We start from the raw sequence: 15,879 nt of genomic DNA on the forward strand, positions 1-15,879 counted from the left end.
CTTGCTAAGGGAACTGATGGGAAGGAAGACAAGGTGGACTGGGCCCAGAAGCCTTCCCAGGTACCCACCTAGGGCCTGATGGAGATGCCACTGCTTGACCTCCCAGCAACCTGCCACAACTGATAACGCACTGACCTTTGTTGGCGTACTCATTCGTCTTCCTCCACAAGCTTGTAAATTCCTTTAACGGCAGAAACTGTGCTGTGTGTCATTGCATCTACAGTGGCTGACACATAAGAACAATTTGATAAATGAATATGCAGGGGTTTCTAGGATGAAAATATCCTTTCTCTAAGTAAAGTTAATGTTTAAAGACTGCCTGTATGTCTATGCCATGGTATCTTAAGAAGATCTGTACTAGTTAGTGTTTGAAATGCCAATACCAAAATATTAGAGGCAGGAACAGGTCAGGAACCATGAAGAGGCAAACGCAGACAAGACACAATCACATAAACTCACAGCTTAAACGGGAGGTCTCATAACCCCTGCCTACATCTGAAACAGAATAGCCTTTCATTTGTTTATAGTTTGGAAGTCCACAAATACCTCTTTTGAATAAAGGGCACATTTCTTAAAGTGAAAAAGGAAAACCTTGATGAAGTTAATAAGAGGGCCAAGCTGGGGCGCCTGGGTGGCTCAGTCGTTAAGTGTCTGCCTTCGGCTCAGGTCATGATCCCAAGATCCTGGGATCGAGTCCCACATCAGGCTCCCTGCTCAGCGGGAAGCCTGCTTCTCCCTCCCCCCCCCCCCCCCCCCCCCGCTTGTGTTCCCTCTCTCGCTCTCTTCTGCCAAATGGGTAAAATCTTTAAGATTTAAAAAAAAAAAGGCTAAGCCTTCTTGAAATATTTTCATATTTCCCCCCTCCATTTTAAGACTAGAAGGAAATGGAAGGAATTGAGAATCTCCTCCTGGATTTTATCTTACCTTTTCCTCACTAGTCATCTTTAGCACCTCCTGAAACATAATATATAGGTACAATGAACAGACGTTTACAATAATAAAATTGTTCTTTCCTATATATCGCAATATCACTTAATATATTTGCCGCTATCCAGAAAAAAAAGCTTCTATGTATATCCTCTCTAAAATTACTACAAAGTATCTCCAAGATGCTATACTTAATGCCAGGGATACCAAGATGTTTAATTCAAAACCATTACCTAATTTCTCTATAGCATGTTGGATTTTAAAAGCATCTCATTTTCAAAATAAGATGGCTTAAGATCACCTTAAGGCCTCACATGCAGTGATCCATCTATGATGTTTGTAGGGAAAAATGAGCCAGAACCATATAGGTACAGTATTGTTTATTATAAACAATCACATAACAGTATAAGTGTGCATTTAAAGGATAATTGAAGCTTAGATATGATCATCAAAAGCATTACTTAAATAGAAATAGTTTCTTTTCTTTTTGGTTTGTGTTACATTAATTTGAACTTAACATATGTCAGGATCCCCTACTCTTGTCATACAGTTCAACCACTAAATCATAACAGGGGAAGACAAATTTGGAATGCATGTTATAGTTTGCTTTAGTTGTTGAATATATATGCCAAATATTCAGGGCCCATTCAAAAGTTAAGCAGGTGTTTAAAGTCTAGCAGGTGGTATTTATAAAATGCTTTTGTTGTTGCTTCTAATCCCTTCGATGACAATGAAAAGGGGATTCTAAGTGCTAGTGCTATGTTGTTCAACTTTTCCTGATTGATACTGAATGTTAAAAAAAAAAAAAAGTAAATGTGTTGAAAAGTGACATCTTTATAGTTCCAAAGCACTGGAAGATAGTAAAATATCATCTAACTAAAACAAACTTCTCACATCTCAATTTTTAAACAGGAAAAGAACAGAAAACAGGCTTGAACAACACAACAAATGTTCTGGGTCTTCAGAGCAGGCCAAAACGTTGTTCTCTACTGCACGACCCTTGTCCATGGCAACCTTAAAAATGTTTGGCATTGTTGGTGCCTTTAAATGGCTAGCACGTCCACTTTGCTAGTTATCCTATAAAAGAATGCTATTACATTTTGGGGGGATTGTCCATCTCAAGGATTGAATGCTACATGAGCAAATGTGGAAGTCTGAAAGAAAATGCTACATTACAACTTTGGACAATTCCTGCCAGCAAAAATGTTAAAAGGCTGATGAGAACGTGACTAGTTACAGTGACCAAGGGGTTAACTTCTCTGAATTTCACTCATATCCTAATACGGACTTTTGGTGAGACAGGACCTGTGATGACGCAAATGTACCACTTTAATCATTTGTTTTTCAAAGGAGTAACACAGGCTCGCTGGAATATTTTGTCCTGGTTTCCCAAACCTGCATGAATATCCACGTTTGTTAATTTTTTTAATGTAATTTGTAAGTAACCAGTTATGATTAATTCTGCAAAGGTAAAAGGTTATAAGAGGATGAGTTTGAGCATTTGTGAAGAGATCAAGAAAGCTATGTTAGGTCTCTGGAGCAAAATCCATGTGTACTTATGCTCTCACAGAGCTGTACTCATATGAGGAAGACTTTTCTAAGAGGAAATGGGGGAAAACTAGAAAAAAACTAGAAAATTGGGAAGTAAGGGGAGAAAAACAACTTTGGGGCACTGAAGAAAAGTAGCATTTCTTCAAGGAAGCCTTCAACTCTTACCTGATTGCTCAGAAGAGAAGGGAAATAAGTTTCAAAATAGAGATAATTAAGAGATCAGCTCTATTTTTTTTTTAAGCAAAAGAAAGACCGCAGGTTTTGCTTTGTATTAAAAGCTCTGAAACATGATGATGTCTACACAGGTTTACTAACAGACTCTCAGCTCCAGCGTCTGGGGCTGCCTCTGGTTTACATTTGATTCCACAGTACTAACACCGTACCCGGCCCGTTCAGGGACACAATACATAGTTGATGAACCAATGAACTACGGGGTTTTCTAAACACTAAATGGACCACCTAGTTTCAACGTAGAATGTACTATTTTCTATTGCATATATGAAAGTTTCTATTAGATAACACTAGTCCTTACAAGAGGTGACAGTAGGAGCTCACTCATATATATCTTTTTCACAGGATCATTTCTACCTTGAATACAATTTACTGAGAAGCAACTACTGTGTGTGCTAATTCTAAAAAGAGTTGAGATAGAATGCATAAACGGAGAAACCTCTTGGATTACTGAAGTACCGTCTGTTACAAGCATAATTACCTCCTTAAATTATACATTTTTAAGAGGGTGTGAAATATTTTTCGAAGCAATGCAGTGTTTAGTGGGTGGGAATTATATATATATATATTTTTATATATGAAAGTACCTAGAAATGTGGGGAATTTTCCTCTCCTCTCTTTATCATCCAAGAGTAAATAAGAACAGGCTTTTAATACCGTATATATATTTTTTAAATGTCCCACTCTTCAGTACCACTGTTCCCCAGATATTATAGGGGTTATGAAATTATTATTTTATTTGGGAAGTTATTTCCAGGTGTGAGGCTTCAGCTTTATAAGAGGCTACCAGATATGACCAGCAGATGGAGACACTTAAGTTATATAACTCATTAATTTGACCCAAGCAATGTGTCCAGATCTTCTCAAAGGCTCCACCACTGTTTTAGTCATCTGTATATAGTATGTGCCAACATGTAGGGGAAGTGAGGCAAAAGGAGTCCCCTCGCCACGAAGTCTTCTCATGGGAATGTGAGAAGGTGTGAGTAAACATACGATGCTTTTGTCCAACCCTCTTACTTTACTGCTTCTTTCCCACCTAGGATTTACACACACGGTCCTCTAGCTCACTGTGCAGACTCCGAAGGAAGTCTGCCAGACTGCCTGACCGGGATAACCAGGAAAACAGGGGCCCGATTTCCCACGTGGAAAGCAAGTGTCTCCCTGGGTGACTCTCCTGGACGAAGTTCTGGTCTTATTTTGCAATTTGGGAATACAGCTCATTTCATGTTTTCATATAAATCTTCGCATGTATTAGACTCATTCTTTCTTTTTTTTTTTTTTTTACAGTGGTAGATCGTGAAGCAACATGATTCCCAGCTTCACAGTCTCTTTTCCAATCACAGTTTAAATCTGTTTCAAATGTACCATTAATATCAGCACGATAGTCCAGCTATAGGTATTGCAACTTGGGAAAGAAAGTAATTTATGTGACTCATCTTACATAACTAATTTTACAAGCTTGGTGTTTTGTTTTGTTTTTTTTCCTTCTTGCCAATAGCACTAAAAGTGAGATTGTTAAATGCTACGGGTTTGATTGCTTTCTTTTGTCTCAAAGTATTACTTGCTCTAGTGCTGCTAGCACCCTGATTTGTACGATATAAGCAGTTTTGATATTTTTCTGGTAGGCCAGACAACATGTCTTAAAATGACACGGCTGACTAACGCTGCCTTTTTTTTTTTTTTGCCAACATTTTTCAAATTCTATTGACACAGTCGCCTTTCATTTGTTTCCTCCCACAAAAGAAGCCGCTTCTCATTATAGCAGAGGCGTGAAAAACCTGCTTTTCTAATCACGTTGTCCTGGCATCGGGTTAACTAGAAATTCTAGCACGGAACAACTGGTGATAAAAAATATGAATAGTATATATTATATGTATTTACATATGTACTTAGAAACTTCAGTTAGTTGCAAATCTGAAATGGTATATAAGCCACTGCCTGCAATAGCATCTATTCTATAGAAATGTAGATTAAGACGTGACTGGCTGTTAAGACACTGAAGAAATCGGGTTATGGGGAGAGCCCATCTGAGTCAGAACTTTGTCCAACCACTGCAGTGGTCCATGAAGATGAATCTCAATCCAGCAGGGGGTGCTCGTGACATCCTGGCGATGATACTCAGCTCCCCAGCCCTGGAAAGCAAGAACAGAGCCAAGAGTGATGGTGCCAGACTTTCGGTTGGCCTCTAGACGTGTGAGGCGGGCGGCAGTGCACACAGAGCCCACGCACCAGAGCAGCTCCTGAGACCTGGGAGAGCGTGCACTCCACCTTCCTCTAGGTACAGGACAATTTTTGCATCAAGCAGACACCCTGAGATGAGTCCAAATCAAAGGATTCCCTCCGGGTTCACAGCTCAATACGTGGACTGAGAGTGGTCTGGTCTCTAGTCACATCGGAAACACTGGCAAATCATTTTCTTTTCCACAAGGGAAGGAGCCTGATTTTATGTTCAACCCTGCCTGCTGAAGACAGTGTTTTGCCCAAACCGATGCTCACTACAGACCAGTGAGTGGATCTGAAAGGTGTAAAGACAGAAATGAGGGTGCTCTTAATTATCCAGGGTTGGCTAACAAAGCTTGCTTCTCCTCTCTCTCTCTCTTTGGCTCACTTTTGGCAGTTTCCCATTTATTACCATTCATGGGAGAGACAGGAAAAATAAAAAATAAACGTGTCTATCTTTTTTCTCTATGTTATACATCAGTGACGAGTTACTTTAAAAATGAAGAGACATCACACATCACTGTTATTGAGAAGAGTGATTATCTGTAGTTCTTAAAAAATTGGATTTCAACACAACCATGCTGCCTGATCACACTTTACATTCGTGACCACAAACTTCAAGTGCACCTCTGATGCCACCTGCGATCAAATGACACTCCCCCAGTCTGTCCCCACACCCCAAATGACTGCTCACTCCTGCTCCTTTTCCCTAAAACCTCTAACACCCACTTCCCCAGTCTGTTTGTGAATGATAATCTTCTTTTTTAAAATTCTTTACTTAAATTCAATTTAGTTATACTGTATTATTAGTTTCAGCGGTAGAATTTAGCGATTCATCAGTTGCATATAACACCCAGTGCTCATTCCCTCAAGTGCCCTCCTTAATGCCCATCACCCAGTGACCCCATCCTCCCTCCTGCAGCCCTCAGTTTGTTTCTTAGAGTTCAGCATTTCTTATGGTTTGCCTCCCTCTCTGTTTTCATCTTATTTTAATGAGATGTGAAGCAATCAGAAGAGTTTCCACAGCACCTGTGTCAACATACTCAGCCTTTCTACTTCTGACCACAGATTAATGATCCATCTTCCAAATAAGCCAGTCCATCCAGTTGTGCATAAGACTCCACTGCCTTCCCAAGGACATCATTCCAGCAAATCTCCCCATTTTCTCCTACAGTATTTTGTTTTCTGCTGGATCATTCCCATCAACATAGGAACATGCTGAAATATCTCCCACCTTCAAAATACTTCTCTTGGCCCTACCGCTCCCACCACCTACTGCCCTATATCTTTGACCCCCTTTCTAGCAAAAACCCTCAAACGAGTTGATCCTACTGGCTGTATCAATTCCTCTCCTTCCATTCTCTAATTCCATTCTGATCAGCATTTCAACCCCAGCCTTCAGCGAAACTATTCCTGCTAAGATCAAAAAAGACCTCTACATGCTAAAATTAATGATCAGCTCTCAGTCTTCGTGTTTCTCAGGCAGTACGTCATCCATTTCGTCCCCTCTCCTTCTCAACATACTTTCTTCTTTTGCTTTAAAGGGCACCTTACTTTCTTAGTTTTACTACTACTTTGGTTACTCTCTCTTTTCTTTGCTGGTTCTTTCTCTTTCCCCCGTCTTTTAAGGTTGAAGTATCCTAGGGCTCCATCTTGGAGGCCCTGTTCTTCTCTGTTAAACTCACACTGTTGGCAATTCCATCCAGGCTCATCGATAAATACTGTGCAAATGCTGACAACTCCTAAACTGACATCTCCATCCCAGCCCTCTGTCCCTAAGTCCAGACTCACATATCTAACTGTCCACTCAGCATCTCCACTTAGATGTGTATCAGACATCACAGAGTTATTCCCACTAAAACTGAAGTCTTAACCTATCTACACTTGACCCACCTGCATCTTCTCCTTCCCGGCTGGAGGCAACTTCATCTCTCTAACCCCTCCTTTCACCTACCCCCCCTGCACAACTCAGAACCCTTCCCCTTCCTACACCCTGTATGAGAATGCCCCTCCCAGTGGGAGCAACCGTCATCTCTCATCTAAATACCGCACTGGCCACCTAGCTGTTCGCTCTGCTTTCACCCTTGCCTGCATAATATCTGCAATCCACAGAGCAGCTATAGTGATCCTTTAAAAATATAAGTCAGATCATGAAATTCTCGGCTCAAATCCCTTCAGGAGTTCCCCATCTTGTTAGAGTAAAAGCTGAAATCCTTGCAGTGGATCTTACTGCCCGCCCCTCCCCACTGGCTCCCTGACTCATGCTCCAGGCACCCTGGCCGCCTCCCTCCTACAAATGTCAGGGTAAGCTCTTGCTCTTCCTCTGTGTCTACTGCTTCTCCTCCAGACACCCTTATGACTTAACTCCCTCGTCTCCTTCAAGTCCCCATGGAGGCTCACCCTGCCCACCTTTTTAAAACTTGCAACCTACCCCTACCCCAGCCCTCCAATCCCCCATACCCTGCTCTATGTTTTTCTTTCCATTGACGTTCTTTATTATAGCTGTTGTCTAGTGCCTGTCTCTCCCTACTGGAATATTGATGCCATGAGGGCAGAGATCTTGAGTAATCACTGATGTATCCCAATGCCTAGAATGGCACCTGGTGTTGTCCATGGTAGGTGCTCAATAATATCTTATTGACTGAATGAGTCCTAGTATCAGTAAAAATCAAAGCTAAAAAATGCCTTAAAGACGATCGAGTCCATCACCTCTCAGTGGTAGCCACCAGTGTTTAGTCCTAAAATTTATTTTAATTTTAATAATGTGTTTTATTCAATCTATCTAAAATAGTATCCTATCAATACATAATCAATATGCAATTACTAATGAGACATTTTACATTATTTCTATGTGTACTGTCTTCCTCCTCCGCCCGCCCTGGTTTTGTTGAGATATAATTGATATATATTGTGTTAGTTTTACGTGTACACGTAATGATTGGATATATGCATACAGTGCAAGATGATCACCACAATACGTTTAGTTAACAACCATCACCTCACATACTTACACATTTTCCCCCTATGATGAGAACTTTTAAATTTCTTTTAAACTGGTTGTCTGTTGTGACATTTGCAAAATTAGTAACCGTTTTCTGTGAATTGTACAGCTTTATGAAATAGATCTAGCTGATCTTAGGACAACCAGATGTCTATGCAAGCTTCTGTGCCAGTGACATAATTACCTCTGACGTACTGGCATTTCATTCTCATTTTAAAAACATGGACCTGGAAAAAATAACTGTGAGTCAAATGATTGTTCGTTAACGGCAATTTAATGCCCTCTGCTGGCTCCAAAGCATCAGAACATTTAGAAAGATTTCCAGGTTATTTGCTAATGGCTTTACAACATAAAAATGCTTTTAAAGCTTAGCAGTAAATTTGCTTTGTCATCATGAAAGAAATGGTTTCAAAAGCCATTTTTTTTTAAATTGGAAACTATATCCTCGATTGTTATTTTTAAAATAATTACTAAAATTATAAATACAATAACAGAGTATAGAAAAACAGGACAATTCTTTTTCACGGTAATCTTAAAAGATTCATAAATTTTACTTTGAAAAAAACCTGGAACAAGCCATCCTGATTTCTTGGATGGATATGCAACAACGTGAAAACTGTCACCTAGACCCAGAGTCTGATAAACAAGCTTGGATTTTGGAATATTAGAATTATTTGCCAGTGCCTTGCAAGAGATCAAACAGCCAAAGACTTCAGCGTGCAAACCCCGGTGGCTTCCTTCCCACTAACTTCCTCGGTTCTCCGAAGCCTTCGCACCAACCTTAGTTAAGATCTGATTCGAGAAATTCAGTAAATATTCTTAAACAGAACATCTACTACTCGCTCAGAGTTAATTATGCCCCACATAATATTTCTACCCCAATTTCTTTATACCTTTACAACAGCACTTAATGTACACCGGCTTGTCTTAGAGCCACTACTGTCTGTTTTGTAGCTTACTTATAAATACGATCTCCTCTGTTGGCCTGTATGCTAACAGTCAGGGCAATGTTTTATTTAACTCAGATAAATTCGACAACATTTACTGAGAGACAACAGTGCTCAGCAACTTGAGAGATGAAAAAAAAAAAAAAAACCCTCCGTGGCATTAAATCCTGTACAATTATCATTGTCACTTTCTCTTCTGCATGAAAAAAATCCGATTACCACCTTAACTTGTTCTTCCTTCAAAAGTAAAACGTTCAAGAATTTTCTTGTAACTGCTCAACAAGAGAGCTGCTACTCCTTGAGGGGCTCTTCCTTGGAACAACTGAACAGCATTCCAAAAAGAAACCCCCAAAAACCAACCACCATGAAAACCCTGCAGCCGACTTGAACTGGCAGTATGGCTGCCACATCACCCAGAGTGCTTTTTGGTTTCATTTTTGTCTTTCGTCTTCCATCGTGCTATGGGCAGGCAGGCAGTGCTTACCTTGACAAAGCTCATGCGGATAGTGCACATCTTCGTTAGCTCGTAGACGACCTCAAATCCGTGGTGCACGGACTGCGCCAGCAGCTGAGCGAAGAGCTGGTTGTTGAAGATCTTGAGGCTGCAGCCGCTGGGGATCTTGCAGACGGTGGCTGGGTGGAAGCCGTGCTGGTAGTTGCAGTTCCGGCTCTGCACGAAGATGCTGCTGTCGCTCACACACTCGGCGTACACCTCGCCCCCGACGTAGTATAAATGCACACCTACGGGGTAAACACAGCATCCCTCAAGCACCAGCCTCGTGTTTCGTTTAGGGTTCACACCATTCCCTTCTCCTGGCGACCGCAAGGTGCGTATCTATTGTGAAATTAATTTTAATATCACCAGGCATAGTAAGAAGTGTGATTAAAATGCCCACATGTTCTAATTATACTGTGGTTTGTTTGTTTTTTTCCACGAGTCCATTTAAAAGTGGATTGCAGGGGCACCTGGGTGGCTCAGCCGTTAAGCGTCCGCCTTCGGCTCAGGTCATGATCTCAGGGTCCTGGGATCGAGCCCCGTATCAGGCTCCCTGTTCAGCGGGAAGCCTACTTCTCCCTCTCCCACTCCCCCCGCTTGTGTTCCTTCTCTCATTTTCTCTCTCTCTGTCAAATAAATAAAATCTTAAAAAAAAATAAAAAATAAAAGTGGACTGCACCCCACGTTTGCGATGACCGCTGAGGCGCTCGTGTACTGCTCCTTCTGTCACTCTCGATCTCATGCTTACTCACTCTGAAAGTAAACTCTCAATTCTAGATGCAAAATAAATATACGATGCAGGAAAAGGCACAGGGCCCTTCAGGTTCATGTATCAGTAAAAAAATAGAAACTGGGTACAGTTAATATCATGGAAATGTCACTTAAGTGCATACACTAAACCCACTTTGGAGGTAACAATAAATGAAGTTTACATCTGATTTTAACCACAATTCGAATCCATTTGTCTTAATAAATACCTCGAAGACATCTATTTCATGTAAGAACTTGTCACCTACTATTATAGATCACAGAAATAATGCCTTTCTTTATTTTACTTAGGAACAACGAAATTCTTGTCACCTTTTCAGATACAAAGACTCACGATCAAAATGTCGCTTATTTTACTTCACCTCGTATTTTTGGACTTAAAAAGCAAAACATCATCCTGAGATTGGTGCTGCCCACACTAATTTTTATTCCAGATTAAACGTGAGTTGACGCTCTCCCTTCACGTGTCTGGGTTTAAGACTTAACGTACATTTGTAGCAAGGGACTGGGGTTAGATGAAGCGAAGTAGTTCTAGTCTAGTGAGCATTCAATCCTAGCCCAGTTTTCCGCCAGCCTTTCAGCAGAAGCAAAATTCTCCAGCATTAAGTGTCAAGGTGATTGCAAATACGATCGCCATTCGGTCACAAGGGGTTCGTAGAAATGGTCCAGAACACACGTAGACTGATGGATTTTGGATCTCCTCAAACTGAAAAGACCCATTTTTACGTAATAGCATTTACAGACCCCCAGGGGGTTCTGCATAGCTGTGCATTTAGGAAACCTCACTGAGAGAGCCAGCTGCTGGGTGCCCCTGTCGGGTTCTAAGGAGCACGCGGGGCGACGGTGCATTAGTTGTGACCGCCTCCCAGCATACTTACTGTTTCCTTTTCCCATCTCCTTTCCCTTAATAAAATTTTAGAAAAGAATGGTTTTCAGCCCTGTGTATTCCGGCCACATCACTGGAGACTGGTCAGGAGTCCCAGAGCGGAAGGATAGCATTCGATGCTCAGTCCAGCGCCCCCTCTCACCACCAACATTGGACGGGCCTCCTCTCCTTTTTGTCTCACCTTTCCGCTCCCTCCCTTTCCTTTCTCATGTCCCTTCTCTCCCTGAACAGCCTGGGATCCGCACCAGGCCATGAGGAGCAGGTGGTATGGTCCTCATTGGCTGGGACATAACTACCTGGCTGCACTGACGTGTTGGAGGTGAGGCTGGGGCAAATACGGGCAGACTTCTTTTCCCAGTCTCCGTGAGCTCCCGGGGAAGGCCTGCCCCTGCGGTGGTTGTGGTTGTTCAAAAAGAGGGTGAGCTGGTGAGGAAAGAGCCAGAGAATGAGATGGCCCAGTGTTCAGGATGTATTTGAATTGAATGACATTCAAATTTATAATCTGCCCAGAACCTACTAAGTAGAATAAATCGGATTTTTGTTATCTGACTCTGGTCTTTAGTTAGGGGATGATTTTCAATCCTGTGAAAGTAGTATCTGCAAGCACAGTGTAGTTGGCAGAGTAAGGAAAGCAGAGAAGAGCCTGGGCAGACAGGCAGGAGTTTAGTGTGCTGAGCAAAAAAGGGGGTGCAGAGCCAATGCGATGAGCACATGGAGGCCTGAGTGAGCTCTGGACGGCAGGACAAGGGTGGAACTCAACCCCAGTGTGAAGGAGGCTGGGCTTTGGCTAGAGAAGTGGCATCTAAAGAAAAGTGAAGGGTGCCTGAGTGGCTGAGTTGCTGACGTGACTGCCTTCGGCTCAGGTCATGATCCTGGAGTCCCAAGATCAAGTCTCTCATTGGGCTCCCTGCTGAGCGGGAAGTCTGCTTCTCCCTCTGACGCTCTCCCCTCTCGTACTCTCTCTCTCTCAAATAAATAAACAAAACCTTTAAAAACAATAAAGAAAAGTTAAGTGGGCAAATGATTTTATTTGCATCCACTTGATAAGCCAAAACAGTGGCTTTAAACGACTTGTATTTTAGATTCAAAATCTCCATAGAGAACAGTGAGCAATAAGGATAATGCCCCTCCTGAGATGCCAAAGGGGACCCGGGCAATATGGTCCTCAGGCAAGCTCTTCCAACACATCTCGGGCTACATCCCTCTCTATCTGGGTTTCCCATTTGAGCGCGACTGCCGCCGGCGTTCTTTGAGATGAGGGAGTATGGAGTCCTGTCAACCCAGGTTGACTTAGGTTATTAGGTTACTTAGGGCCAGAGGGTTTGTTTGGGTCTGCTGAATCAGACTGCAAGTGTGCTCCCTTTGGGTCCTCTTCCACAGTCTTGAATGACAGAGAAATGACAGGAAAGATGGGGAGGAAGGAGGGTTGCTTACGTTGGTGAGATGGTTCTAAGGCTCTGGACTGTAACAGAAGGAAGAGAAAGTCGGAGTCCCAGAATGGAAGGAATGCACAGGGGTCCCCCGCTGACTGGGAGGGAAGGACGAACACCAGCACAGAAAGTAAATCTCACTACCCCACCACCCTGCTCAGACTCTGGTGCCTCTTCACTCCCCTTGGGACAATCCCAGACTTCCTGACATGAACTCACCACCTTATCGTGAACCTGTGATCAACCTTCCCTTTGCCTTTGTTGCCCGGTCTTCTGCACACCGTTTTAAAAACAAGGCTGAATATCAGGATCATTTGGAGCTTTAAGAAAATGCCTACTTCTGGGTGTAATAACGGTACTTTTATTTAGAAATCCCTTATACAGATACATAAATACTCAAATCTATGAAGAAAGGATACGAAGTCTGAGATTTACTTTAAAATACTCTTGCAAAAATACTGTGCAGGGATAGAGGAAAAGAACGCACAGAATGTGAATCATTACTGAAGCTGGAGATGGTGATATGAATATTCATTACATGATTCTGTCCACTTCTGTATGTGTTTGACATTTTCCAAAATAAAAAATGTTTTAATGTATGATGAGAAAAGTAATAATATAAAAGCACAGATTTCCAGATCCGCGCCAGGGCTTTGGTTCAGAGGACAGGCCCTCGGTAGGACGAGGCCTGCTGTTGTGCACTGTACGGCCAGGACGTGCCTCGTAGCCTTCCAAGATTTATGTCATCATAGCACGGAGGACATCAAGAGAAGAAAGGGGAAAAGAGGGGGAGACGAACCATGAGAGACTATGGACTCTGGGAAACAAACTGAGGGTTTCAGAGGGGAGGAGGTGGGGGGATGGGTTAGCCCGGTGATGGGTATTAAGGAGGGCACGTACTGCCATGAGCATTGGGTGTTATCCGCAAGTACTGAATCACAGAGCACTACATGAAAAAAACAAAACACAAAAAAACACCTTTGTTGATACATAATTAGTGGACTTAAGTCCTAGTTTTATGATTTTCCTACTCAGGCATGTTTTGGATCATTATTATTACAAGTAAGAAATTGAAGTTCTTCAATATAATTCTGATAAATACGTTTATCAACAAGAAAAAAAAAAAAAGATCTATGTCATCATTATAAAGTTTCGCCAGAAGATGGCAGTAACTTCTCTTGAGAAAGGGGCTCCTTGAATTCACACAAAGCCTCCCCTGGGCTGGTGGCAAGGTCATTCCCCCAAACCTGAATCTGACAACTTTAAGTCTCTTCGGACAATATGATAAACAAACAGGCTGGGGCCCAACTGAACTCCATGGAACGGCCCACCTCACTACTCGCACGCAGTCGCTCTGCTGGGCTGGGCTGTCCCGTGATGCCTCTCTCTCAGCACCGCGCAGCAATCCTGGCCTGCCCCGAGGGGCCACGTCCCACCCTCTCCCATCCTCACATGGCAAGAAAGTCCACGAGAGACAATGCAGAAAATACAGAGATGCAGAGAATAAAACTCAGCCACAAATGCACAGCCCAGAAATAATCAAAGCTGACATTTGTTATATACCTTTCAGTTTTCTCTTTGGTGCATGTTTTTTAAACCTTTCATCCTTCCCCCCATGAACAGTTTAAATTTATTATAACAGCCAGAGAGTCCTTTTAAAGTGAAAATTCAGACCTGTAAGCTCCTGTGACCTGGTCCTATCCCCTCCTCTTCTACAACTTCCCCACTCCCTTACCAATTTTATTCCCCTCACCCTGGCTTCCCTGCTGTTCTCACAATGGCTATAGCAGGCAGGCTTCAGGGCCTTTGCACCTGCTGTGCCCTCTACTTCGAAAGCTCCCCCTCCATGTGGCTAATTCCCTTTCTCTTTCTGCTCAAATGTCACTTTGTTAGGAAAGCCTTCCCTGGTAATCCCGTTCTACTTTATGACAAGCTCTCACCAATCTCATCCCTCCTGTGTTTTCCTCTAGACGAATCCTTAGACACGTATAACATTATTCTCTGTCTTTCCTTTGTTACGTGTAACCCATGAAAGCCAGATTTTTTTTGTTCTTGTTTTGTTTCTTTGTTTCCAACTGCTGCATCCCTAATGGTGGAACAGTCTGACTAAGAACAGATGCTCCACAAAGATTTGCGAGATGAGTGCCTATTTCTGAAATCTAAGTGTCTCGATTAATTAACTCCAAAGAACAAGTTCACTCATTCACTAACTTAGGAGGCATTTTGCTGCAAATTTATTCAGGCTGGTGTTCCAGGAAGCCATACTGCTCAAAACCAAATAATCCTAGGGAGCACCTTAGAAACAGTCCCCTGACCTCATAAAAGACTGATAACTCTTCCTTTAAAAATACTCTAAGCCAATTTTTCCCCCATGCTTCATGGCATGGCTTATAGCTCCTTTAAAAAAAACTTTTTCCTCAGTAAAGCACTTCCAAAACAGCTTTCTGAGAAAACGCACTTTGCCTTGCGGACCGCATGAGGGTGGAGTGTCCTTCCACCCAGTGAGCACTTAGGTGGACTTCCTGTTTTCATAAGAGGCTGTCAGTCCTGGCTCTTGTTCCTATGGTTTCTTAACGTGGGGATGAGCCCTCAGCCAGTAGCTCGCAGAACCTCAACTCCCACGTCCGCATCAGCAGCACCTTCAACAAGCTACTTGCAGAAAGATTCCCAGAAGGCCTTCAACACTCCTTTCAGGTTTGAATTCTATCTCTGGATCAAGTGCCATCAGCAGAAGCTCACACGCAGACCAATCTGGAAAGCCCCTCAGCACATAGCTCCACAATATTACGTTTAGATTTCACCTGAAGGGTCTTACAAAATTATTTGAACGTAAAACTGTAGTACCTGAGAAATTTATTTAAGAATTCAGTCAAAGGGAAAGTACTGTTTCCTTTGAAGAGTGGCTATGTTTCCTCCTTTGGGATAAAAATTACATTACAGTCGTGTTTCCATGTTTTGACCTCCCTGTCAGGAAACCCAGAGCACGTTTTAATCACAACCACAAAGCTAACCTTTAGTTGCAGTCTCCTTCCTTGCTGGCCCCAGCCCCCAGTTTCTGATTTTCTATTTTTCATTTATCATCTCACTGCAAACGTTTCCTATAAGGCACCTCAAAGCCACTATGGAAAAATACAGGATATAAATAAACCATTAGAACATCAGTGAATAAATTCGACCTGTTTCTAATCAATGGCTTGTAGGTTTTCTACGACAGGGGACATTTAGGAGGTATGTTAGGAAGAATATTAGAATGTATCACCAAGTACAATAATGAATCTCCCCTGGAAATTTGAAAGAAAAGATTTGTGTCTACCTTCCTGAGGTGGTCTGAGGGCTGGATGGAGAGAGAAAAGGTAAAATGACTCTAAAGGTTCTGTACACTTTTGATTCCACGGTAGTCTGACATACTAGTGGACAACCAG

General features: G+C 42.4%; 1 protein-coding gene across 1 annotated transcript in view; it reads right to left on the reverse strand.

Moving 5' to 3' along the window:
- Positions 1-1,292: 1,292 nt before the first annotated feature.
- SMAD9 (SMAD family member 9) overlaps positions 1,293-15,879 on the reverse strand; it is an 84,928-nt gene continuing 70,341 nt past the window's right edge. Inside the window, exons 8-9 of the mRNA XM_008692237.2 lie at positions 9,362-9,618; positions 1,293-4,841 (exon numbers count right to left, since the gene is read on the reverse strand). Coding sequence (XP_008690459.2) covers positions 4,698-4,841; positions 9,362-9,618 — 401 coding nt within the window. The 3' untranslated portion in view covers positions 1,293-4,697. The remainder of the gene's footprint in view (positions 4,842-9,361; positions 9,619-15,879) is intronic.

Source organism: Ursus maritimus, unplaced genomic scaffold (genome assembly GCF_017311325.1).
Source record: "Ursus maritimus isolate PB19 unplaced genomic scaffold, ASM1731132v1 scaffold_10, whole genome shotgun sequence".
NCBI lineage: Eukaryota > Metazoa > Chordata > Mammalia > Carnivora > Ursidae > Ursus > Ursus maritimus.